The sequence below is a fragment of the Python bivittatus genome, unplaced genomic scaffold (genome assembly GCF_059951505.1).
Source record: "Python bivittatus isolate LINGU-HERP-01145 unplaced genomic scaffold, Pbiv_v1 ctg000480_np1212, whole genome shotgun sequence".
In the NCBI taxonomy this organism is placed as follows: Eukaryota; Metazoa; Chordata; class Lepidosauria; order Squamata; family Pythonidae; genus Python; species Python bivittatus.
This window is the reverse complement of record NW_028277075.1, coordinates 96,303,980-96,330,560: the sequence shown is the minus strand read 5'-3', so window position 1 is coordinate 96,330,560 and position 26,581 is coordinate 96,303,980. Positions and strand designations below refer to the sequence as shown.

The window sequence follows — 26,581 nt, the reverse complement described above, 5'->3', positions numbered from 1 at the left end:
AGGAAATCTTATGAAAATTGATTTTTATTTGCAACATCTATAGCGAAGGGTTTGGGGGGTTTTGAATTCATGATACCTGATTAGAACTAGCTTTTTCAAGCCTGTCTATCATAATTTCAAATTGCAGTGGTTTGATTTCCATCTTCCGATTAAGCCTATTTAATAACGTTTCATCTTCTGAGTCCATATCATAATCAGGTTGCTCATTGTCCAGATTAAAGGCTGAAACACACAGAAAAAATATTTTAATTTAAATATTAAATATTTATTTACATAAGAATGCTAATGAACTATACACCAGGAAAAAAAATTAAAGGCTACCTAGTTCAAGCACTGGACCCAAAAGATTTTTTCCATTAGTCAAGCCCCTCCCCGCAACCACTGAGAATGAGTTAAACAAGATTACATGTGTCAGAGGCACAAAGCACCTGAATAGCAGAAAGATACCTACAATAGATGACTAAGGCAAAATAATACTTTTACTAAGGAAACAAATTTTAGGGTGAATACAATGGGAAAAGGTATAATTTGCAAAAACTTTACAATAAACCAAGTTGTGAGATATTGTATCCCCAGACTGTTGTCAGTAAGCACATTTTCAAAACAGTAGAATAAGTTAGAAAGGAGAATATAGAAAATCCTCCCATAATTTTAACTCAACCATGACTCTTTTAATGATCGCTTTATTTATTTCTTCTTTACTGGCATTTAGCAAGGCGGATTTTAACAATTCATATTTACTACTGAACTTATATCCTGCCTTTCTTTTTATACAAATTCAGAATATAAAACAATTAAAATCAATACAATTAAAATAAAAACAAATTAAAATTAATTTCATTAAATTAACAAAGGCTTTGGGAAAAAGATGCATTTCGGCCACTTTCCTAAAGTTTGGGATATATGAAAGCAAATACTTCTTGCAAAGTGCATGCCATAGCCTGGGCAACACATGTGAAGGACATCTCTGAGATACAGGATAGCAGAGCTTCTGGCAGCTAAGGAACCTGGGAAGTTTATTGTGGGATAGGCTATGATTTAACGTTTAGAGCAAGAGATGGTATCCTTTCAACAGCTGGGGGCTATCCACCCCATCTAGTGTTGAGAATCCCGAGTTTACAGATTTTTTCCATTTTTTTAAATGAAAAAAAAAAAGCCTATTTTAAGGCTTAAAATATTAAAATAATGAACAGACAGCTTTATCATTAATTCTCTATGAACACTTTTATAACAATGTTTTTCCAATTTAAAAATAATACAAAATATTTCATTATCTCCCCCCCCCACTTTTCCAATGGGGGGCAAAAAGGGCATCAAGGAAAAAAAAATCAGAATGTTCTATTTGCTCCCCAAAAATTCTATTCGTTCTCTGTACACCTTTATCTCTTCTCAGGATTATAAAAATGGGCTTTCAGATGGCCACACATGACCCACCTTTGTAGTCAACTATGTGAATGAAATAACAAAGATGTTTCAATTTTATGAAGACATGCTATATCTTATTTCCTTTATGTTAATAAGCCATTGTTTTCTCAGACATGTTTATTTTACATTAGCCCTTCACATCATGTATAATCCATTCATTTGTCCATAAATTCAATGTTTTGCAACACACTAGTAGCCAACCCCAATCTTGAAGTTACAAAAATAAAAGAAGACAAAAGAAAACCACCCATTAGACAAGCACTGTTAAGAGACAAATATCCAGAAAGATGTGCATTTCAAGCACTAACTGGTGTTCAGTGGAGTAATTCTGCACAAAAACAGACTTGCTTTCTATCTGCTTCAGTTCTAAAATAAAAATATAATGGATGATTCTGCATTAAAAACGCCAAAAGAAGCTTTCATGTAAAAAATAAACTCACAGAAACAATTGTCTTCCACGATCAGCAAAGTATCTAACTATTCTAGCATCCAAAAAGGACAAATTAATTTATGAATTTGCCTGGAAAGCATGGAAAAGTTTTAATGAAAACTGAGGGTCTGTTCATATATCTATCTGTCAATGAGGGACAGAAATCCTCTGAATAAGTTACATTTTAATCATCATACTTACATTATGATAAAATCTATCCTTAACACATTTTCTAAACACAGACACAGTCCCAAATACAGAAGAATGCAAATTACATTCTTGAGAAAGTAAATTTAAATCTCAGTATTTACTTTCCCCCACTTAAGGATTAAAATTTAGATTCAGGCTTCCCATCTTTCCCAAATGGATGGTTTACAATGTCAAAACTGATAAAAGATAGGCAGACAAGGAATACACTGTTTTTACACAACATTAATATGTACACATATTATTCATATACTGCTTGTTCATGATCCTTGGCATTTTGAATTCTTTTAAAACAATAACACAAAACATAATAGGACAGGATAATATACAAACGACAGCAGAGCAAAAATGTCAGCATTAAAACAGGAGTATTGAAGGGAGAGTAGACTAGAAGCCAGGTAAATTTTCTTAAACACCTACTCCTGATTCCTACTTGCCTTGTAACAAGACAGGAAACCTGCAAAAGGCCTTTAACTTAAACAAGTTATCTTATACATCTCTTTGGTTCAAGCCAATATCAATAACACAAACCAATTCTCTGAATATCAGAACATAAAATTACAATTTGGTGTGTAGTACTTTAGTCCACAAAAATAAGAAAACAGACTGTTCCTTTACAATGTAAATTTAATGACAACTTCCTTTTCAAGACAAACACCCAAGTCTCTCTCAAAATACCTTCCTTCCCATTCTGTAGTTTTGACAGCCCATTCAAAAAACAAACAGTAGTTAACACTGAACTTACGTTGAATATGAATGAACTGCTTTGGCTGTTTAAATTCTCCTTTGTACAGACGACTGTAATAGTTGACATTGCTTTCTGCTTCAGGAACTGGAATAACCATATTCTCTTTCTTTTCTCTGAAGACTTGCTGTGCTGAGATTGCTCTTTGCAAATGGTGTTCCTAAAAGATAAAAGCATATTTTTTATAACAGCAACATCCTGGTTTATCAAATAGAAAAAGTCTAAATTTAGGGAATCTTTCCTTTCAGGACAACATGATAAACTGCTTGTCCTTAAATTTATAAGGACAATTCTGGAGAAAAAAAAAATCTTCCTCTAATTTCTTCACTGAGTATAGCTGGGGGGGGGGGGGGGGGATCCAAACAATATAAAGCAAAGGCTTGACCTAAGCTTTTATTATTTCTTTAAATAAGAATATCTTTCAGATAAAAGTCTGGGAAACCTATTCACCCACCTTTCTAAAACCACAAATAAATAACAAATATGTGTGGGCAGGCACGGTAGTAAGCAACTTTGTGAGCAACGGACTATTGTAGGTTATTTTTCACAAGACAGCTGTAGTGAGAAGATACTTGGCAAAGAACAATACATAAATTTTATGAAGTTCTTTTAAGATGTGTGAAGAATGTGGAAAGCAGAGCAAAGGCTGATGCTCATTTTCTACAATGCAACACAGAAATATCAAAGCAGACAAACTCTTGCAGAACGTATAGCTCAAGCAGCACATCTAATAATCAAACAAGTTGAAAATTTTAAATATTTTAAAATATTATTAAGGACCAGATCTCTCTAACTCTTTTTCTTTATAAAATACACAAACTAACTCATTCCATATCAAGCTAAAAAAAGAGATAAATATATGAATTCCAAGGTTTATTTTTAAAACAAAACCCTTTCACCCACTTCATCAGACATGAACTCTAATATCACAAGTAATAAATACCTATCTGTGCAAAGACAGAGAGTTTTCAGTTTCTCAGGCAACCTGAAATAATTTATTTTGAATCTTTTGTACACATTTTACAATATGATTTGGACTGCCTCATACAAATTCCTAAATAGATAATTGTTTGGGTTTTTTTTAAATACGTACACATGAAGACACACAGAGGATTCCCAGAGGCATATATACAGAAAGATAGGCATATGTGTTATAAACAGTGTATTCGGAAGGTATTCAGACCCCCTTCACTTTTTTCAATTTAGTTATGTTGCAGACTGATAGTACAATTGTTCAAATTCATTTTTTCTCCCTAATCTACACTCAGTACCCCATAATGACAAAGTGAAAACAGAATTTTAGACATGTCTGTAAATTTATTAAAAAGGAAAAATTGAAATATCACATTGGCATAAATATTCAGACCCTTTGCAACAACACTTGAAATTTAGCTCAGGTGCCTCCCATTTCTCTTGATTGCTGCTGAGCTGTTTCTACACCTTGACTGGAGTCCACCTCTGGTAAATTAAATTGATTGGACATGAGTTGGAAAGGCACACATCTCTCCATAGAAGGCCTCACAGCTGACAATGCATACTGTATCAGACCAAAAGCCATGAGGTCAAAGGAACTGCCTGCAGAGCTCAGAGGCAGGATTATTGTAAGGCACAAATCTGGGGAAGGGTACAAAACAATTTCTGCTGCACTGAAGACTCCTAAGAGCACAGTGGCCTTCATAATTCTCAAATGGAAGAAGTTTGGCACAACCAGGACTCTTCCAAGAGCTGGTTGCCTGGCCAAACTGAGCAATCGGGGGAGAAGAGCCATAGTAAGAGAGGTGACCAAGAACTCAATGGTCACTCTGACTTGAGCTCCAGAGGTCCTGTGTGGAGATGGGACAAAGTTCCAGAAGAACAACCATCACTGCAGCCCTCCACTGATCTGGGCTTTATGGAAGCCTCTCCTCTGCAAAACACATGAAAGCCTGCTTGGAGTTTGGAAAAAAGCATCTGAAGGACTCTCAGACTGTGAGGAACAAGATTCTCTGGTCTGATGAAACCAAGATTGAACTGTTTGGCCTCAATTCTAAACGTTATGTCTGGAGGAAACCAAGCACCACTCATCACCTGCCCAATACCATCCCAACAGTGAAGCGTGGTGGTGGCAGCATCATGCTGTGGGGGTGTTTTTCAGTAGCAGGGACTGGGAGACTGGTCAGGGTTGAGGGAAAGCTGAATAGAGCAAAGGACAGAGATATCCTCAATGAAAACCTGTTTCACAGCGCTCAGGACCTCAGACTGGGCCGAAGGTTCACCTTCCAACATGACAACGATCCTAAGCACACAGCCAAGACAACACAGCAATGGCTTAGGGACAACTCTGTGAATGTCCTAGAGTGGCTCAGCCAGAGCCCTGACTTGAACCCTATTGAACGTCTCTGGAGAGACCTGGAAATGGCTGTCCACCGACTGTCCCCATCCAACCTGATTGAGCTTGGGAGGATTTGCAAAGAAGAATGGCAGAAAATCCCCCAATCCAGGTATGCAAAGCTTGTTGCGTCATACCAAAAAAGACTCGAGGCTGTATTGGTGCCAAAGGTGCTTCAACAAAGTACTGAGTAAAGGGTCTGAATACTTATGCCAATGTGATATTTCAGTTTTTCCTTTTTAATAAATGTATATACATTTCTAAAATTCTGTTTTCACTTTGTCATTATGGGGTACTGAATGTAGATTAATGAGAAAAAAATGAATTTGAACAATTGTACTATCAGTCTGCAACATAACAAAATTGAAAAAAGTGAAGGGGGTCTGAATACTTTCCGAATGCACTGTATACTCTATATTTTGTAGAACATGTATCTTCTATGAGACAATTGAAAGTAAAACCCTCAAGCAACTTAGCATTTTTTAAAGTACAGGTAGTCCCTGGGTTAAGAATGCCTGGTTTAAGGATGCCCATAGTTAAGAATGGAGCCTACTGTAGCAAAATGTGAGTTAAATACACAATGATTCGAGTAAAATATGCAATGATTCGAGTTAATACACAATACTACTTAATGCAGTATTATATAATAATACTGTTCCGGCTTACATACAAATTCAATTTAAGGACAGATCTTGGGAACTGAACTTGTTCTTAAACTGGGGACTACCTGTAACTTAGAAATGAGTAACTTAGATTACATAATTAAGCCAGGGATTAAATCCATGATTTTCAAAAGATACAAGACACATATTGTTCCAAACTATTATTATTAACCTCTTTTAGGATATATACCAACTGTGTTAGCAACTCACAGAAAATCATCCTATAATCGATTTCTGAGCTATTTCAAGGAATAACATAATTCAAGGTATTTCAACAATACTATTTTCAACTCTCCCCTATTAGTATAACAGTTTCATAATAAAGCAGACTTTGTTGAATTACATATAGTTCTTTTTCTATCAAATTGTAAACAATTAAGGCAGAAGAGACAGAATATATATAGAAGTCAAATTCAGTGACATCAATTTTATTCACTTGAAATATTAAACTTAGGCTTCAATTAAAAGAGAATTAGATCTCAGAGCTAGGTTTAACATCTATTCTCCTATACCCTTGCTATATCGCCAGTATTGCCCTATTAACTCCTTAAGACCTCTGCTGAGAATTTGTCTCAGCAGAATCCCAGAACAGCCAAGATGTTCCAGGTTTTAGTCTGGCTGAATCACAACTCACATTTATCTGAACTTCTGGGCTACCATGTAGGATATTTTTGTGCACACCTATAGAATATAAATATTAGTAATAATTTTAAATGAATACTTAATTATGTCCTTACACTTTACTTCTCTTTTCATATTTCAAAAAATGTATAAAATACTTCATCACATTCATTATAAAATACAGACAAACCTAAAAGTCTATCCACAAACTACACTTAAGTCTTGAGGCACTGAAATCTATGTACCCTGCCTATAATTCAATAATGAATTATAATAATATATTTTATTTTATTTTTTAAAAGAAAAACAGTTTTTATTACCAGTTATTACCCAATTATCAGATTTGTACTGAACTGTATTCAGTTGTAATCTTCTGTACTACTAACATACAAATTAATTTTATCTTATTCATGAATAATCTTGCAAACAATTGGCCTCTCACAATATCATCACAATGTTTTTCAGTTCTTTTCTGATTCAATACAAAGTGCTGGCTTTAACCAATGAACTCCTGCATAGTAACTTTAGTTACTTTGACAATGTTTGATTATTTATATATACTCATAAGATAATTGTTATAGAATTCCATATTTGTTTTAATTTTCGGTTTGGAATGTAATAATAGTATTTTTATATTTGTAATTTGACATCATTTTTACATTGTCTAAGTTAATATGCATCTAACAACTGTAAATAAATCATTATCATGAAGAAAAGCAAGTATGAACAGCTTTTATTTTATTTATTTATTAAATTTATATGCCGGATATCTCCCCCAGGGTATAAAAATGCAAAAAATGTATTTTATTACTTATAGCAATCTCCCTGCATACTCCAAATCCTGAGTACATAGTCTCAATTTTAGTATAATTCTTGAACCAAAAATACCTTTCTCTACTTCCCTTTGAATATCTCAAACAGCAGACTCCAAGGTTTACTAATCTACCTTGTAACTGAGAAAGAATCAAATAAGTAAATAAAAGAACTCCACAGTTTAGTTTACTTATTGTGGCCAATAATAATAATAATAAGTTTTAGTTTAGCATATTTTATGAAAACAGTCCTATTCTTGCTTATGAGCCAAGAGCTCACACTCATCTAATGAAATTAGAACCTAGCTTTCCCCAGACCTCATCCAACCATCTAACCATTACACAGCTTCGACTGAAAATGTAGGCTAAGAATATTATTTCCAAAACTAGCCCTGAACCTAAATGGGATTCAACATTCTTAGAAAGTGAAAATAATTGGTGACTGCGGCACAGCATTTCATATGAAAGTGTTCCTAGCTTCTCAGAAGAAAAATAAATTAAGGCAATTAAAATAGGAATTTCATGGTCAACTAGATTGGGAAATAGATTCAAAGCATTTTACTTTCGTTATGAGAATACTGTGCTTTGAGTAAATAGGAATGTTAAACCAGTTTTTGGTGTGGCTTTTTACTTGTATTTTATATGGGGGGAGGGGGGAAGAGTGTTATTTGTTTTCCACAATATCCATGTGTTGTTTGCGGCCTGTATGTGCATGTTTGTGTGTTTCTATAAGCATTATCTGATTAATTTCAGTAAAACAGATGTCTTGTTCTGCTTGTGAGACCTAATATGCCCTTTTTTTTGGTCAATATTTTGGCTATGTTTCTTCTTCATGCACCTTAAAAATTTGCATTTATTACCTGCATATCTACCATAGTAGTCATCTGTGAAAGCCATAACCACACATTAAAAAAATTGTAAAGATGCAGCTTTGGAACAACGTAAACTAATCCAGGAAACTGACTGATAACATCTCTATGTCTCTATCTACAACATGGGTCTTTCCCAGTTATACCAATATGAAACTGTAAAGACTATAAGCCTGCAACCTGCATCAGCCCCATACAACCTGAGTTCACTATATACTCTTGAGACAGACATATCCTTCTTTACAAACAGTAATACAGTGGTACCTTGGGTCACAAACGCTTCTGTTCACGAACAATTCGGTTCACGAACAGCACCGTTTGCGAAATTTTGCTTCCGTTCGCAAACTCTGCATTGGGTGACGAACAGGATCCGCGGCCATTTTCCCTGCTATGACACATGGTCGTGGCTTCCTGTAGGGAGGGGGACTCTCCCTCCAAACAATAACCACCTCCCCACCCGCCTCCCTGTCCTCCATGCCAGAAGTCGCCTCAAGCAAGGTTAGTGTTCTCTCTCTTCATACTGTACTGTACTTTGTTTCATATTTTTGTGGTTTTAAGAAAAATACATATGGTTCAGAACGGATTAACTGTATTTACATTGAACCTTATGGGAAAATTTGATTCAGGTCTCGACCAATTCGGGTTGCGACCAGAGTCACGGAACGAATTAAGTTCGTGACCCGAGGTACCACTGTATAGGCCTTCTCTGTGGTAAAACTCAAAGAAAGGAACAAAACAAACATCAAGGGAGAGACATAGCTAATATAAAAATAATGATTTTATGAATACGAAAATAAAATGAAAGGCTAAAATAAAAAGAGTTAGACTGAGATTCAGCCCTCCTTTTGTTCATGAAATAAGCTGAGTTCAGTGAGAAGTCTATGATGCAGCCAAAGCTATTTGCTGATGGAAAGAAAGATGTGTTTGCCAATCTGCATTCTCCCAGTAACTTTCCCATACTATTCTAAGAGAGAATCTATTAAGGTTGGTGCAGTGATCCAGATTCAAAAGGATAAAGGTGATCTGGAGTACTGTTGATGAACATGCTGCATTTGTTGACATCTCCTTAAACCAAACACCTTTTTCTGGGATCCACTGTGCGAACCCAGAAAAAGATGTAACTTCTTAAGGAGTTTCCAACAGGTGCAATGTGACTACCCACATGGTGTTCTTAATCATGTTTTCACCTTCAAATTTAAATTGCTGCACAACTCTAGACCCTGTAAGAAAATTAATGACTACTCAGATCTCCTTATTTCTAATGAAGACTCTTAGTTAAAGTAGAACATTAGGTAAAAAGCCATTGTTACTGTCTTTCTGAATGTACAACTAATGAACAAACCTTGCTCTATTGTATTTATACAAATTTATATTACTGTATGTTTTATTTCAAGGTCTTCATTAAGTGTTCTTTTTTGATGCCTATCAAAATTATAAAGTTTAAATAGGTCCAAAATGGCAGAACAGACTAAAAGGTGCTTAATTCTGAAATTTTTTTTTGTAACACAGATCAATCTTCACTATAATTATATTGTAAAGTATTAGTTAAGCAAATTATCATAAAGGTCAAAACATATATTAATCACACAATAAGATATTGTCTAATTTGTGCAAACTCCTATTTGGAACTTCAGGAAAAATAAAATTGTAATTTGAATTATTTTTAGCAAACCAAGAATTTGTCAATATATTATACAGCATTATTATAAATTCCAAGCACTAACATTTCACAAGGAAAACATATACAGGTAGAGAATTTTAGATTGAGAGGATAGTCATGTTCCAATCCTAAACAGTATGTTTATCCAGTGTTCAATGTATTAAACATGATAGCGATATCACTGTTTTACCAAAATAAATGTTCTTTAAGGTATGATAATTCCTTCAAATACAGGAAATTAACTTGCTCAACCTGCTTCATCATCCAATACCAATGCTCGTGCTGTAACAGGAACTCTTAATAAATCTATTTGGTTAGGGTCATTTATCTACCACACTGATCTAGCCAGACTTCTGATATGGGACTTCCTTTGCTTTTATTATTGTGAATTTCATACTTCCTTCACTGCCCTATTTTATCTTTTTTTCAATAAATCGTAGTTTTTGCCTTTCAAGTTGGCTTTGTTTCCTTTTATGTCATTAAGGAAATATGTACCCCTATGCACCTAGATTTCTAAAACCTTATTTTCTGAGCTATAAAGGGAAGGAATATGAAGTAGGCTAATCATACCCCAGAGATTTCTTGGTATGCAATTAACTATGCATGTGCATGCACAGCCACTTCAGTTTGCATGAGAAGCACTTCAGGAGCAGCTTCCTAAGCAGATGTGCAACCCCTACAAATAACTGCTTTAAAAATGCAAAAAAACGTCCTTAGTCTGTGCACCAGTACATTGTGAAGCATCCCTTTTGAATATTTTCCACAGCCCTACCAACCTTCTCTCTCACATATATAAGCCACTGTCAGACGCATGCATGGATCTACCCTTTCTTCAAGCAGAGGTAACAAAAAGAAAATAACAGAACAGAGATGAGGTAAAAGAAATGGACAGTGGGCTGGATGGAAAGACAAAGCTGGGAACAAAACAGGATGGAGATGAGGTGATAGAAAGAGGGAACCAGATAAGAAAAGAGACAAGAGAAAGGCTCTGTTTAAAAATAACAAAAAGAATTAAATTAAGTGACTAAGCAATCCTTCCCAAGTCATGGCTAACCTTTAAAAACATCCCTGCTTTTTAGCAATACTTGCAGCTCTTTGTAGCTCCTTCTTTTCAACTGCTTCTTCTGTTCTTCTTAGGAATGTAAGATGACCTGTTCCATCCAATTAACAGGCAACCATAAAAAAAAAACCTCCAGCACAAGCTTACACTTGTAAGTACCACTGAGTAAGTTCCACTGAGTTCAGTGTCTCTTATTCCCAGGTAAGTATATATAAGTTGCTGCTATACAGAGGATGGATCTGTTTAATCCAGCTTGTTCCATGTGAATTGGTTTAGAACCTGGAAAGAAATCCTAGACTATTCAGCTAGTTTCTCCTGTTTGCAAAGAATGGTTGACAGAGTTTTTAGTGTTTTTAATGAGGAGTTGCCAGTACAAGGAAATGTATGCATGCCTATTTGTATTAAAACCCATTAAGTACAGAATAACTCCTAGGGAAATAAGCTAATGAATTCTAGACCGTCCATGAATAGAGGAAACTTTCTACTGTAAAAATTCACCTTCTACACGTGGAGAGAAGATTTAACAGAGGATAACAGCAATAGCTTCTCCCAATCCCCCATCTCCTTTTCTTTTATCTTAAAAAAAAGCAAGCAAAAAGAAAAAAAAATGATGCAAAGATATAATATCAATAAATGGACAAAGAAGTTAACAGAAATTGAAGTTAGTGTTCATTATACCACTGATAAATTAACCATAAGTTATTTTTAACATAAGAAGGATTTTAAAGATTTTTTTTGAATTTCTGAGCTGAGTGCTAGTTTGTTAAAGATACTATTAAAGGGGGGGGAGAAGAAAAACTATTAAAAACATTATAAATATTTGGTTTCTAACTTCCCCTTTATTTTACTCCAACTGATATACAATATTTATTTCTGTATTTCTGATTTCAAATCTTTGGTCAATTCTTTTCCCCCTAAAATTTAAATGCTTACATTTGCCTTGCTGTGTACTATGTAACATATATGGAAGCCATTCTTGCTTAAATTTGAATATATGTAGTTAATTTTGCCATTACTGCATATTCTCCAAATTTAAGTTCCCAGATTGGCACATATCTCTTTTCCAGTGTTCTGCTAAGTTTATCCTTGTGGCCATGAACATGTATCTTAATAAATTATATATTTTTTGTTATTTTTATTTATTATCACACTTGTATGCCGCCCATCTCCCCCAACGTGTGACTCTGGGCGGCTCACAATAATAAAAAAGGAAAAAACACAAGTCCCTTCAACCATGGATAAAATCTATAAATAATTAAAAAACATATATTAAAATTATGTCTTGCAATTAGGCCTAGTTAAAAAAAAGATATTTCATTTCAAATTTGATTTCTAAAATTCTCTAAATAGTGCTTCTTTCCAGTACTTTTGAGTTTTTTGACATATCTATCACATATGGTAAAATGCTACTTATGTCTCATGACATTTCCAGCACCTATTATTATATGATTTGTTTATTTTGGCAATTATTGAAGGGGTTGTATATCATCCAGAAAACATTTTACACCAGTTTTCTCTTAAGTTATAACTTGGGGTAAATTTTATAGATTTGTTGCATCTTGTTGTATTATGACTGTTTCTTTGAAGTTTTGTATCCATTTATCATACAATTTTTAAAAATTTGTTCTGTCTGGATGTCACATCTAAGTAATAGGTTACATATGTACTTCAATAGGTGGTCTTGTATTGTATGAGCATTTCAAATTCTATCATTTTTCTAGAAGCCCATCCTCATTTTGGCGGTCAGTTTTTATTTTTCCAACAATCTGCAGGTATATTTTGGCCTCTACCAAGTAATTCTTGCTGTACCTTTAGTTTATTCATGGGATCTGAATGCTGACCATGTCTGCATTTGTAATTGCACTTTTCTTATTATAGTTATCTCCAGGATAAAAAACATTTAAAGAAGATGGTGGTGGTGAAATTGTTGAAATTATGGAATTGTCATAAGTTTCCATACTTTTATCAAACTTTGTCTTATAATATGCTCTTTTTAAATTTTTGTCCTCTTTTGTGCCCCCATATCATAAACATCTATGTCTCCTTTTCAGCCATTTTGCTCCTCCTAGCCAATCATCATCTTTCAATAGTGTCTTCCTCTATTATAGTATATTCAGTTAATATAAGCCAAAACCCCTTCTCCAATTCACAAGTAACTATTTTTGGAGGGGGAATTAATTTTCCATTTAGGTAAATGCACTGCCTTATCTAAGTAAATTACTTAGTGAACTGGTAACAAAAAGATGTTCATAATTTATAACAAGTCCACTGCCAGTCTAAAGGCAATGAAACAGTTTCTGATCATTACAGATCAAGATTTGCACTTTTGTAATGTCAGATATATTTTGGAGAATAAAATCTTATTAAATTTTATTTAGTAAATAAAGACTACAGAAAGACTCATAGTGTAGTTAAGTTTTTGCATGCAAAACAAATATAATATCTACTAATATGCAAAGACTAACACCAAAGTATGGTAAAGTACAGAGTTTTTATACTTCACTATAGCATCCAAAGGTAGCTAATATTTATGCTTCAGAAAAATGACAAATTCTGTATCCTGTATATGCAACACAGAAATAGCATGAAAAAACTGTGAAGGGTAAACTCTAAGCCTGCACAAAGCAGTTAAAGGGGTAATTCAGAAAACATGCTGGTGTGAATGAACTACTATATCCCTCTTTCAATCAGGGAAGAAAGTTTTTTTGACAGTTTCCCCAGGTCAACTCCACCTGCATGAGTATACACAGCGGTTTTACTTTCTCAGTAAATCTGGCAAAAGTGCTGTCTGTGCATACACGTGCAAATGCAGATAACCTAGGAACCCTGAAGCAGCTGCAGTGAACCTTCTGAAGAAGGGATGCTTTGCTTGCCTCAACATTTTAAGAGTGCTTTACTTGCACCAACATGCTTCTTAAAGCATTCCTTTTAATGCTTTATAAGGCCTAGTAAATCCCACATAAAAAACAGGTGTAGAATGATGCCAAAGACTCTGGATCTTTGACCTTTGTAGTGTCTCTAACAAAAATTAAGTTTTATAACAAAACCATTAAGAAGGTCAAAGAAAATACAGTGGAACCTCGGGTTACGAACGCTACTGTTAACAAACTTTTCGGGTTACGAGCAGCTCCGGCTGCAAAATTTTGCTTCGGTTTGCGAACTCCGCCACGGGGTATGAACAGGATACGCGGCCATTTTCCCTCCTGTGACATGGTCCGCGGCCATTTTTCCACCCCTGACACATGGTCCGCGGCCATTTTCCGCCCCTGACACGTGGTCCGCGGCCATTTTTCCGCCCCTGACACGTGGTCCGCGGCCATTTTTCCACCCCTGACACGTGGTCCGCAGCCATTTTCCGCCCGACACGTGGTCGTAGGGAGGGGGACTCTCCCTCCAAGCAATAGCCGCCTCCCTGTCCTCCACGCCAGAACAGATTAACGGTAATTACATTGAACCTTATGGGGAAATTTGCTTCGGGTTGCGACCAATTCGGGTTGCGGCCAGAGTCACGGAACGAATTAAGTTCGTAAACTGGGGTTCCACTGTATAGGGATCCTAAAAACAATTATGGAGAATGGTTAGCAGGAAATTTCCTGCCCTTCCTTCCTATTTACAGGCCTCCTCCAAACAGAATCTGCTGTTGCACAGGGAGTTGAAAAGGAAAATCACCAAAACTGGAGACAACTTACTATGATTTGTGCCAATTCTTACTTCAGACACAGCCAGTTTTCAGAGGATCCTCACAACTCTCAGGAAAAGTCTTTTGGAATCTCTAAACTACAGCATTGGATTTGCAGCCAACTAGAACCTCAAATACTATTCAAGGAACAGCGTTGTGTTTATATATACTGTGGTTCTTGTCACTTATATATATAGTTAACCTAACAGTAAAATATGATAAGAAACACTAAGGAAACAACTATGACTGAACTGTAACTGTTTTCACTTCAGGTTAAACCACTAAGAAATTTCTGGAAGGGAAAGGAGCATGTACAAATGTTTTTTAAAAAATAGAAATAAAAGCCCAGTGTATTGTTGCTAGCAATTAGAGGTTCACTACAATTATGTTTTACCACCAGCAGATAAAGGAACAAATACAAAAGAATATAGGAAGAGTGGTTAGAATATACATACAAAAGGGAATTTGCATTACAACACATTTCATTACTTGCTCTCCTTTGCCCCTCTTTTGTGGATGTCCAATGTCAACTACAAGGCCCAAATTTTGGGCTCTTTTTTGAAGGGGTATTAAGGGGCAAAACAGATGCTTTATGCCCCCAAAACTGAAAATTCTGTCCACATCCATTCAGTGACATCATTACATTACTGCCTCTGCAACTCTTACAGGACATTTCTATCTTTAAAAAAGTACAGCTCCTAGCTACAAGAAAGTTGGTCACTTCATTCTTATGGAAGTGGTATCTTCCATACTCTACCAATAGCTTGCACGGCTACATTTTATTCTATCTTCCCAAGTCTTCTCTCTTAATTTCCAAGATAATACTAATATAACATTTCAAATATCTACATATGGCATTCATATATCTGTATCTATAATCTAAATAACAGATCTTTGTTAAAAGCACCCTGTAATATAGCAATGCTGATTTAGGACTCAACATTCAGATTTAAAAGAATATAGCTCATTTTCCCCAAAATGCTACTAAGTATTTGTCATAATTTTAAAAGTGGTATAAATAATAGTGGTATAAAAGGAGCTCAGGAAAGAGAAATCATAATGAAAGCACACAAAATATTTGTGTATGCAAGTTACTATGGCAGATGTCCTTAAAGTATTAGAATAAGCTTGCCTAAAGAGAGAAAACCTTATAAAATATATTTGTGTGACTAATTTTTTTTTGGGGGGGAGGGGGCAGTTTGTGGGTACAGTTGCCAAAGAAAAGTATATAATGCTGTGCAGAGCATTTTCATTTTCTTAAAACATGGGTGGATGGGTAAGGTACTATATCTCAAGACATCCTGACATGTCTCCTAGGTGGGGAGGGGGCGGCGGGGGGAATATACTGGTCTATCTACAACATAAACATGTTTGGCTTAATGTGATTATATATATGTACTGAAACTCATGTAGGCATCATACAGAAATCTCCCATAGGCATTTAATTGTGACAATGCAAAGGGAACACTTTCCTTTGTATAAATCACAGTAGATCTATTCAATGGGATATTTGCTATCAGAAAGTATTTTAATCCAATGAACCTTTCTTTCAGTAGAACAAGAGAGATAATTTTCATGAATTCTGCTTGTTCTTACACTCCTCAAATCTACTTTTAACCAATACAGGAGGTACACTACAGGGCAAATTAGTAATTTTTGTTAATTACTTTTTGTTCCACTGATGGAAGCTTCCCATCACCAAACAACTTCATGAGATACAACCTCCCCCCTCCCTTTTATCACCAAAGTCGATCTTCTATATATTCACTTAAAGAGTATTATCAGTTTAGATGTCCCATATATTGCACTGGCTTTGTAACTATTTCCTATTTCATGCCATGCAAAGGTTTTATTTTCTTAATTATTTGGGAACTAGGAGTTTGAGGCTCAACCAAGTCAACACAGATTGAGTTTGTCATAGACGAGTTAACATACTAATATTGTACATCAAGGGTTTGGGCTGTAAACAAAGGCTATTAGTAATATGTAAAAACTAGGGATTATGGCTAAGAAAACACATCTACTGTACATTCAGAATTTTAAAGAGAGCCTGGATGAGAACTGAAATACAGAGAGGGAACGTTCATCCAGATGCATTTCTGCAACATGTGAGCAAGACCTCTCTTTCCAAATTAAAGTATTTATCTTCAGCAATTTACTCAACTTGTTTTGAGGGGGTGTACTTTCATTTGTTTGTTGTCCACTTTAATTACACTTGGTTTGTCAGAACTACCTCCTTCCCAAATCCCTTTCACCAGACTTTGAGACAAAAATCCTTCTGAAATTAAAATGAGACTTCAGTCTTCCAGAATTGGCTCATTTCCACCTGTTATATTTGATAGTACTACAGTCAATGTATCCAAAAAGTATGACATTTAACAATTTGCAGCAGATCCTAACAATATTAAATTGCAATCTGAAAACTGTATTACAATTTTCAGCTTTTCTTATTTTAATAGACATACAGTATCTTTAATCATCTGCAAATTGCTGTAGGAGTAACTTCCACTATATTCAGTGGTACTTACTCCTGTGAAAATATGCACATAAATTTGACTGTAATTATACCACTGTTATTTTCTATAGAAATTGTATATTAAATTCATCTATGTTAGTGTTATCTCTTTCTTCTGTTCAGGCTGAAGATGAAAACCTTTTAACCTAATCCACTGAAATGACTGAATTGAGTCACTGGAACTGCATTTCCATTAGACTGGAATGTTGACTTAAGGTTATATTAGATGCACCAAAATCTTCCATGATATACAATCCCTGTAAGAGAGGTAACCTCTGACCTAATACAGACAGATTGGATGATGTCACATTCCAGCAAAATTGTATACTGTAAATGTTGCTGATAGTAAAAAAAGTGAGGGCGTACTCACATAATGTTCTATTGGAAACAGTGTGCTGGTATCTAAGCCAGGTCAAATATAACTTCTTTATTTGGTCTGTGTTCATATAGGACACAGTGCTGGCAACTGCCCTTCTTTCTTACCCATGGTAAACTTAACCATGATTTACTCAATCCTATTTTCTGAATCAGCAACATATTGTATAGGCTAGGCTGGTACAACACATTAGCTCAAGCGTGATTGGCTGGGTTATGGTTCGGTGTGTTGTACAAACACATTCATTTTATGGAATGTTTTAGACAACTCATTTAATTTAGCTAAAATGGAAACTAAAATTTAAATTCAAAGCGGGTATACACCTTTTTGCTGGCTTAGTTAATTGGGTCAGGTATCATCAGTATAAGGCAATCAAAATAAAACAGAGGGTCAGACTATAACTTTTGTTTTTCTTGTTCATTTTCTTCAATGTAAAAAAGAGGAAAATGGTTAATGCATTGCAAAGCCTTCTGAGGAAATGTTCAATAAGTATATAACGTACTTTATAAATCTGTGGGTTTTACATTCTGTCTAAAATAGGTCAACATATACTTTTGACTGAAACAAATGCACATGTCTATATGTTATATTCAAACTCCAAGTAATTTTAATAAAACTTTAATAAATCTTAAACTAGTATTAAATGTGGAGCTCCAATTCTAGTTATGAAGATAACCCCGATTAGCTGTGGTACAGATGTAACATATTATCCTGGTTAAAACGAACAATGGAAGAAAGGGGAAAACTGAATATTTTATTATATCTCACTGAATGCCTTTAACAGATACTGAAATTAGAAAAGCTTTATTTCTATATGTGCCTGGGGGCAAGAAGCTCGCCTTCCTTTCCATATCATAATAATTCATTTTGGGCAGCTAGGAAGTAATTAAGGATGGGATAATGAGTACCATGGATCTGCAGCTCTCGTATGAGTCCATTTCTCAGGAATTCATGACTGGGATCTGGTGACTGCTATATAGGGGTTCAGCAATTTAACAAAAGCTACAATAATTATCTTCCCATATTGTATGACATATAATCACTTCTACATTTTAAGAGCTCAATATATGAATGTACAGGAAACAAGCATTTCTATATTTGCTTGTTAATAAATCATCTTGTCTAATCCTCTAATTGTGTCAATATAAGCAGAGACACTGATATTTTTTCACAAAACCTTTTATAATATCAAATTATTGGGATAGTCAAGTGGCAGTAATTTAGTTTTATGTGTATCTTACACTGCAACAATACTACAGATTTACTATTCCATTTCATATTTTTATTTTGTATTTATTTATGACTTCATATTGGTTATATCCCACTTTTCCTACAGGATCTCAAGTTGCCATACATGAAATCCTTACAAAGGTATATTCACCCTGTAATTTTATGCTCGTAATATTCCTTTTTGGTAAATGAATTTACAAGGTAATGGGAAACTGAACTTGGGTTGCTTTAAGAATTACACTTTATTGGCTAGATTCACACATCACATTAAATCACAATGTGCTGAATAAGTTACAATTAGTGCATTCAAATACCTTTCTAACCAAATAATTTTTGGTTACAAAATGTGTGATTATGACCACTGATTTTCACCAGCAAGGTAGATTACTAAAACAAACAAATGCATGGCAACCACTTTTAACTTTTTTAGGATAATGGGTTGGCAACACACGATCTTTTGATAAAAGCTCCAAACTACAGGTAGTCTTCACTTAACTGGGTGAGGTAACTGGGACTGACAATTCTATTGCTAAGCGACACAAGTCGTAAAGTGCAATGTCATGTGACTGTGCCAACTTACAAGTGCAGTTGCAGCAGTTCCAAACTACTGTCATTAGGAAAATCCCACATGGTTGCAGTGTCCCACTGTCACGTGACCGCCATTTGCAACCTCCTGCGGGCTTCCCCATTGACTTTGCTTGTTGGAAGCAGGCAGTGAAGACCGCAAATGGCAATCACGTGATCAAGGGATACTGTGACTGCTACAATTGTGAGCTGGTTGCCAAGTGCCCAAATTGCAATCAAGTGACTGTGGGGATGCTGCAATGGCCACAACTACAAGGAACAGTTGTAAGTCCCCTCACTCAGTGCCATCATAACTTCAAATTTTGGTGAACGAGGACTACCTCTATAGTTAATCAGTAAAATAGTAAATTAGATAATATCTGAAATATACCCTCCCCGTCTAAATATAGCCAGTTGCAGAATTCATTTATCAACAAAAATGAGGTGTTTTACTTGTCAATTTTTCTTTTTAAAAAAAGAATCCATCTAGTACTAACAAAAATCTTAAACCAGAGCCTCAAAATCTTAAAACACAACTAAAATATTATAGAAAAAAACAGAACAGGGACTAGTTTGGGGTTATGTAGATCCTACTTAAATCTAATTGGGAGTGTAATCCATAGCTGGGATTAATCTGGAGACAACCAATCCAAATCAGTGCCTGGATTTGCAAAAAAAAAAAAAAAAAGTATTCTGTTTTCTTATTGCTTAGCAAAGAAAAAAGACACGATTGTAACTATTTTTAAGGATGTGAAACATTTCATGAGAAAAGGCTGAACTTTTAAAACTATGATCCTATAAAAATCTTCACCTGTAATTTTATTATTTTGAGTAATACTCTGATCAAATTTGCCAAGATACAGTGGAGCAAAAAAGTATTTAGTCAGCCACCAATTGTGCAAGTTCTCCCACTTAAAAAGATGAGAGAGGCCTGTAATTTTCATCATAGGTATACCTCAACTATGAGACACAAAATGGGGAAAAAAATCCAGAAAATCACATTGCCTGATTTTTAAAGAATTTATTTGCAAATCATGGTGGAAAATAAGTATTTGGTCAATATCAAAAGTTCATCTCAATACTTTGTTATATATCCTTTGTTGGCAATGACAGAGGTCAAACGTTTTCTGTAAGTCTTCACAAGGTTTTCACACACTGCTGCTGGTATTTTGGCCCATTCCTCCATGCAGATCTCCTCTAGAGCAGTGATGTTTTGGGGCTGTCGCTGGGCAACACGGACTTTCAACTCCCTCCAAAGGTTTTCCATGGGGATGAGATCTGGAGACTGGCTAGGCCACTCCAGGACCTTGAAATCCTTCTTACGAAGCCACTCCTTCGTTGCCCGGGTGGTGTGTTTGGGATCATTGTCATGCTGAAAGACCCAGCCACGTTTCATCTTCAATGCCCTTGCTGATGGAAGGAGGTGTTCACTCAAAATCTCACGATACATGGCCCCATTCATTCTTTCCTTTACACGGATCAGTCGTCCTGGTCCCTTTGCAGAAAAACAGCCCCAAAGCATGATGTTTCCACCCCCCATGCTTCACAGTAGGTATGGTGTTCTTTGGATGTAACTCAGCATTCTCTCTCCTCCAAACATGACGAGTTGAGTTTAGACCAAAACGTTCTACTTTGGTTTCATCTGACCATATGACATTCTCCCAATCCTCTTCTGGATCATCCAAATGCTCTCTAGCAAACTTCAGATGGGCCCGGACATGTACTGGCTTAAGCAGGGGGACATGTCTGGCACTGCAGGATTTGAGTCCCTGGCGGCGTAGTGTGTTACTGATGGTAGCCTTTGTTACTTTGGTCCCAGCTCTCTGCAGGTCATTCACTAGGTCCTCCCGTGTGGTTCTGGGATTTTTGCTCACTGTTCTTGTGATCATTTTCACCCCACGGGGTGAGATCTTGCATGGAGCCCCAGATCGAGGGAGATTATCAGTGGTCTTGTATGTCTTCCATTTTCTAATTATTGCTCCCACAGTTGATTTCTTCACACCAAGCTGCTTGCCTATTGCAGATTCAGTCTTCCCAGACTGGTGCAGGTCTACAATTTTGTTTCTGGTGTCCTTCGACAGCTCTTTGGTCTTGGCCATAGTGGAGTTTGGAGTGTGACTATTTGAGGTTGTGGAGAGGTGTCTTTTATACTGATAACAAGGTCAAACAGGTGCCATTACCACAGGTAACAAGTGGAGGACAGAGGAGCCTCTTAAAGAAGTAGTTACAGGTCTGTGAGAGCCAGACATCTTGCTTGTTTGTAGGTGACCAAATACTTATTTTCCACCATGATTTGCAAATAAATTCTTTAAAAATCAGACAATGTGATTTTCTGGATTTTTTTCCCCATTTTGTCTCTAGTTGAGGTATACCTATGATGAAAATTACAGGCCTCTCTCATCTTTTTAAGTGGGAGAACTTGCACAATTGGTGGCTGACTAAATACTTTTTTGCCCCACTGTATAATGTCTACACTGGGAAAGATCAATGTTAAATTTCAGACAGATAGTTGAGAGTTACTTGTGCCAAAGGAAGCAGTGTTCAAAAAAGTGTATATGGCCCTCCTAAAAGAAATGGAGCTTTGGGAATATGAGGGTTTAGCTAAACTATTATTTATTTTTTTATTTTTGTTTTCCACCAAATCATTCAGTCAGTAGACTAGATCATCTAACTAATGCAATTCACAAAACACTGTTAGGGTTATACAAGCACTCACAATGAGAGACTGAACAACGAAGTGGAAATGAGTCATAAAACTAAAGATCTTAAATTTCCAAGATGCTGTGGACAACTAACTAGATAACAGATCAAGGTTACTTTGATTTGAAAGCAGGTGTCAGTCACAAAATCCAGTATTCCTCTCTTTTCCCATTATAGCATTATTTAAAGAAAAGGGGGAGGTCTTCATCTGAAACACATCTAGATTCTACAAAAGCAGATGGTTTCCTGAGCTCTGTGAAGGTTCAAAATCAGAAAGCAGTGGGTTCAAATCCATTCACCCTACTCTGACTAAATAAAATATTCCAACTTGCGATCTGGGCTTCATTAAATTCAATGCCACATTCCCAGTTACTGCATTTATAACCTTGTTTCATATTCTCCCTACTGCCAGACCTACATGTACTCTGTACATAAGATACACCATACATTTTTTTTCAAATAACAAAAAGAGCAAAACAACTCAGTGGAATATAATCAAGCATAACACATATAAGTTGTACAGAAATCTAAAATTATATCCCTTCATTTACCGTTGCTATACCTAGGATAATCCGCAATCCAGAAATGAAGCTCTGTTTGCGATAATTATGACACCAGTTTTATTTGGTTGTGATTTTCATTAATTGAGAGCTATTTACAGTGAATCAGATGTTTTAAGAACCACCCAGCTGAAAAAGCTACACTGAAAACCTTTCCAATCATGCATTCTGTCCCCCACAAGGGTCACTTGGACACCCTTGCAAAGTCCAGAGGTAGGACATGAAAGCTATAATAACCACTCAGATTCCCTACAAACTGGTACTGAGAGGCAGACTGCTTCTGATAGCAAAGGTAATATATAAGCCATTATGACCAAAACATAAAGTTTGACCCTCCCAGAATCTATCTGGACAACACCCCACTTAAATCTATAGCCCATCAGAGTAGACTTTTTCTCCTTGTAATTTGCCATCTGATCCTGGTTCTTTTTTGACAACTACTTGGAGTAGAATAGGCAGAACACAGGTTAAGAACTCAGTCATGTCTGGAGAAACTTTCAATGAGAATAAACAAACATGACTGACTCAGTATTTACTTACTTTATATAATCTGCTTAGTAAGTTCATAGACTATTTAAAAACAAAGAACAAAACAAATAAGCTAAAATACTTCAAAATAAATCCCATATATTTTGGGACTACTTCTTAGTAAATATAAATAGAACTGACTATAATTTTCCAAATTCTGTTCCTATGACTTGGAAGTATTTTCCAGTAAAATTAATGGATTTTTTTTTAAGTATTGTGATGGAAATGACAGCAGTGCTTTGTATGCATTTCAAAATAACAAAAAATGTTTGCATATATGGCAATTTTATTTAAAATAGTTTTATTAAAACTACATGCTTAGATAGATCACATTTTATATCCAGTTTAAGAGGATACTGTTATCTTTAATACAAATTTAGACTAGCTATTTAGACAATTTCACTTTTTGTAAATTGATAATTTACTTAAATTATAAATAGATAATTTTACATTGGAGTGATGTTAAATCTTTTGTTTTTAACTAATCTGCACAGTGAAAAACAAAACCAACAAAATGTGTAAATATTAGTTAGCTTTAAAAATACACAAGCATATTAACTGACTTCTAACAAAAGGCTAGTAATGAAATAGCAACATTAAAGTACCACTTTAAAATTCATAATAAAAAAGAAAATACAGTTAGGATATAACCGCAAGTTACCAATCAAGGACTACAAAGCTATCTGTTTTAAAAGTCAAATGAGAAAGCCAATCATAAAGATGTGCAGCCTTTGTTGTTGTTGACAACCCCAACCTCTGGAAATCCAATCAAATACAATGTGGGCTGGCAATGAGGCGGAGATATCTTTTCATTGAAAAAATTCCTAAGGACATTCGCTATGAATTCTGTATGCAAACATAGCCATATTATAAACAATTTGTGTACAGTAAGCAAAAAATTAAAAAAAAAAAGAATATATAAACTCCAGTTTTTATGGAAAAGAATGCACTGTTTAGCCAAGCAAGAGTACAGACAGCAGATATTTTCTTTATAGAGATATTTAACTATCTCTTGAGACACAAACATTGCACAACACAGACCATGGAAAATTACACATACAGCTTTAAAATTAAATTCACAATTGGATAAAAATGTGACCTATAGAAAACTAGCACCACGTGTTTGCAGCAAATTACAGATGCAGTCACTATAAACAAGTATCTTTATGTAAGGAAAAGATTCATTTCCATCTGTCAGTGACATCAGACAGCCAGGTCCCCTGTTAACTGATCCCAAGTTATAATTCTATGGATATATATCGTCCTTTAAAGTAAACCTCACTGAACTTTACAGGACTGTGCAATCCTACTCATAAATAAGTTCACTGGAGCTCCACAGAGGTTTACTCTCATGTAAGCATAAAGATTACAGCTTTATTTCTAGATGCCTGTGGAAAGAACTGCATTAGAACTTTTGTTTCAGAAGTGAAAATAGAACTACCCAGACATGTTAACAGACATAAGACTATATCGAAATTCGAGATGTTTACTCTGCATGTCCTACACATTAGCCAAAGCAACTGACAGCTTAAGCCCATTTCCCTAAAGCTTGGCTTGGAAAGCATAAGCTACAGACTAAAAAAAGTGCTTAAGCCCCAAGAAAAAGGGCACAGCGTTATTTCATTAAAATGTAACGGGCTCAAGACTTTGCTCGCTTTCCCCAAACGTACGTTTGCCACTTATACAGACGAAGAGCTACCCCCACTGGCTGCTAAAGGAGCCGCCAGCTTCAAAGTGATCCGAAAAAAGGCAAAGTCCGTCTTATAAAGAATTGATCCTTTGAAACAAGGACGCTCCCTCAATGGAGAGTTAGGAACTCTAGCAGCTGCCGTCCTCCAGTCCAAGTCGCAGAGGCATAGCTCAAAATCGAAAACCAACAGCGGCGCAGGACAAGCTCTTGCAACAGCACACAAGACAAGCTCCGGCAATAGCGCCTGGCGCGCACACTCTTCCATTCAGGGACGCCTTTTGCGCTTCCCTCCACTTACGCCAGCGTAAGGGCCTCCCCCTCGTCCCCCCTCCCCGCTAATCAAAACACTTCGCGAGTCCTGGGCAAGCAAGAAGATGGCGGAGCAAGGCCCCGCTTACGGCGACGGAGGATAGTTTACGCTGCGCTCTTTACGTAGGCCCCATCGGGAACGTGCGCCGCTGCGGCGGGAAGCGTGCGTAGTGGCGCTTGGTGAATGCCAATGGCCTATTTCCCGTGAGGGGAGGGGGATGTCTGATAAACAATGGTGGGCCCCCCCTGCGCGGCTCCCTTACCGATTCCTCCTCCTTTTCCATGCCCGTGGGCATCTGCGGAACGGCACGGTTGATGGAGACGCAGTCATTGAGATCGGGCATGTCCTTGCCGCGGTAGATAGGCAGCGGTTTGGCGGCGTCTAGCGCCCGGGCTCGGAAGGAGAGTTTGCTCATTGTCTCCCCCTCACAATAACACCCCGGGGCCGGGCTGGGGGAGCTGGGGGGGCGAGGGGGACCCTCACTACGGCCTCGCCGCCGCCTCCCAGCCGCTCCCGACCCCGGCCCGACACACCATGGAGAGCCCCGCCGCCCCGGAACAGCTCCCTCGAAGAGCCGCCCGCAGCCCTAGATCCGCGCCGGGGTCGCTCGATCCGCTCCCTGCGCCATGGCAAACATGGCGGACATTAACCAAAGCGGCCAGCGATCCCGGCAACCAACGCGAGAGCGGGGAAGGGGGGAGAAGAGGAGGGAGGGAGGGAGAGCGAGCGAGCAGGCAGGCAGGCAGGCAGGCGGACGGGAGGGGGGCGGTGGAGCGAGCAGAGGGGAGGGAGAGAAGGAAGGAGTCGAGGCGGTTGCGTGCGCAGTCCCAGCCGGCAACCAGCCCCGAGCGGCGAGCGAGACGTCTCCCTCTCTCGCGCCCCCCTTGCTTGGCTGCGGAGGCGAGAGCGTCTCCCGGACCGTCTTGCGCCCGAGCCTCTCTGCGCCCATCCTGCAGGGCACGAGCAGACGCGCCTCCCTTGAGCCGCTGAAACGGGAAGGGGCCGTGTCGGTGCCTCTCTTCGCGAGCTAGCGCCCCCCCCCACGAGGGTCTTTTACAAATACGGCTCAGCTGTACACCTTGCCCTGTGGATATGGTTGGGGCAGGCTACCGCTCCCCCCGCCCCGTGTACACTCCTGAGGTAGCGGTCGGCAAGTGTTTGGGCTCCTACAATCGCTGCGTAACCTGGACTTGTGGCTGAATAATGCTGGAATGGGACTAGCGACTCGGCTTTTAGAGGATGGAGTTCCCCCTGATTTGCGGTAGCTGTATAAAAAGGAGGCTTGGGAAAAATATGTTTACCCTGTCCTAGATGCTAGTTACTCCTCTGCTGCACTTCTTTTTTCTTCAGAGTGTTGATAAACTAGCTAAGCCCCCAATTCTGAATTTGCTAGCTATAATTCTTTAGGTGGATTTAGAAATCTATATAAATTTACAGGGCAGTGACAATGGAGATATTAGCTGGGTTCACAGATCATATTAAACTATAATATGATTTTAGGGGCTGTGGTGGGAACCTGGCCAATTATACCTTATTCAGTAAAATATAAGGTAGCAAAAAGTTTGAGACC

General features: G+C 37.1%; 1 protein-coding gene across 1 annotated transcript in view; it reads right to left on the bottom strand.

Moving 5' to 3' along the window:
- EPC2 (enhancer of polycomb 2) overlaps nucleotides 1-25,693 on the bottom strand; it is a 46,616-nt gene extending 20,923 nt beyond the window's left edge. The window contains exons 1-3 of the mRNA XM_007422628.4: nucleotides 25,274-25,693; nucleotides 2,808-2,967; nucleotides 77-222 (exon numbers count right to left, since the gene is read on the bottom strand). Of these exons, the coding sequence (XP_007422690.1) occupies nucleotides 77-222; nucleotides 2,808-2,967; nucleotides 25,274-25,426 (459 nt within the window). The 5' untranslated portion in view covers nucleotides 25,427-25,693. The remainder of the gene's footprint in view (nucleotides 1-76; nucleotides 223-2,807; nucleotides 2,968-25,273) is intronic.
- Nucleotides 25,694-26,581: the final 888 nt, after the last annotated feature.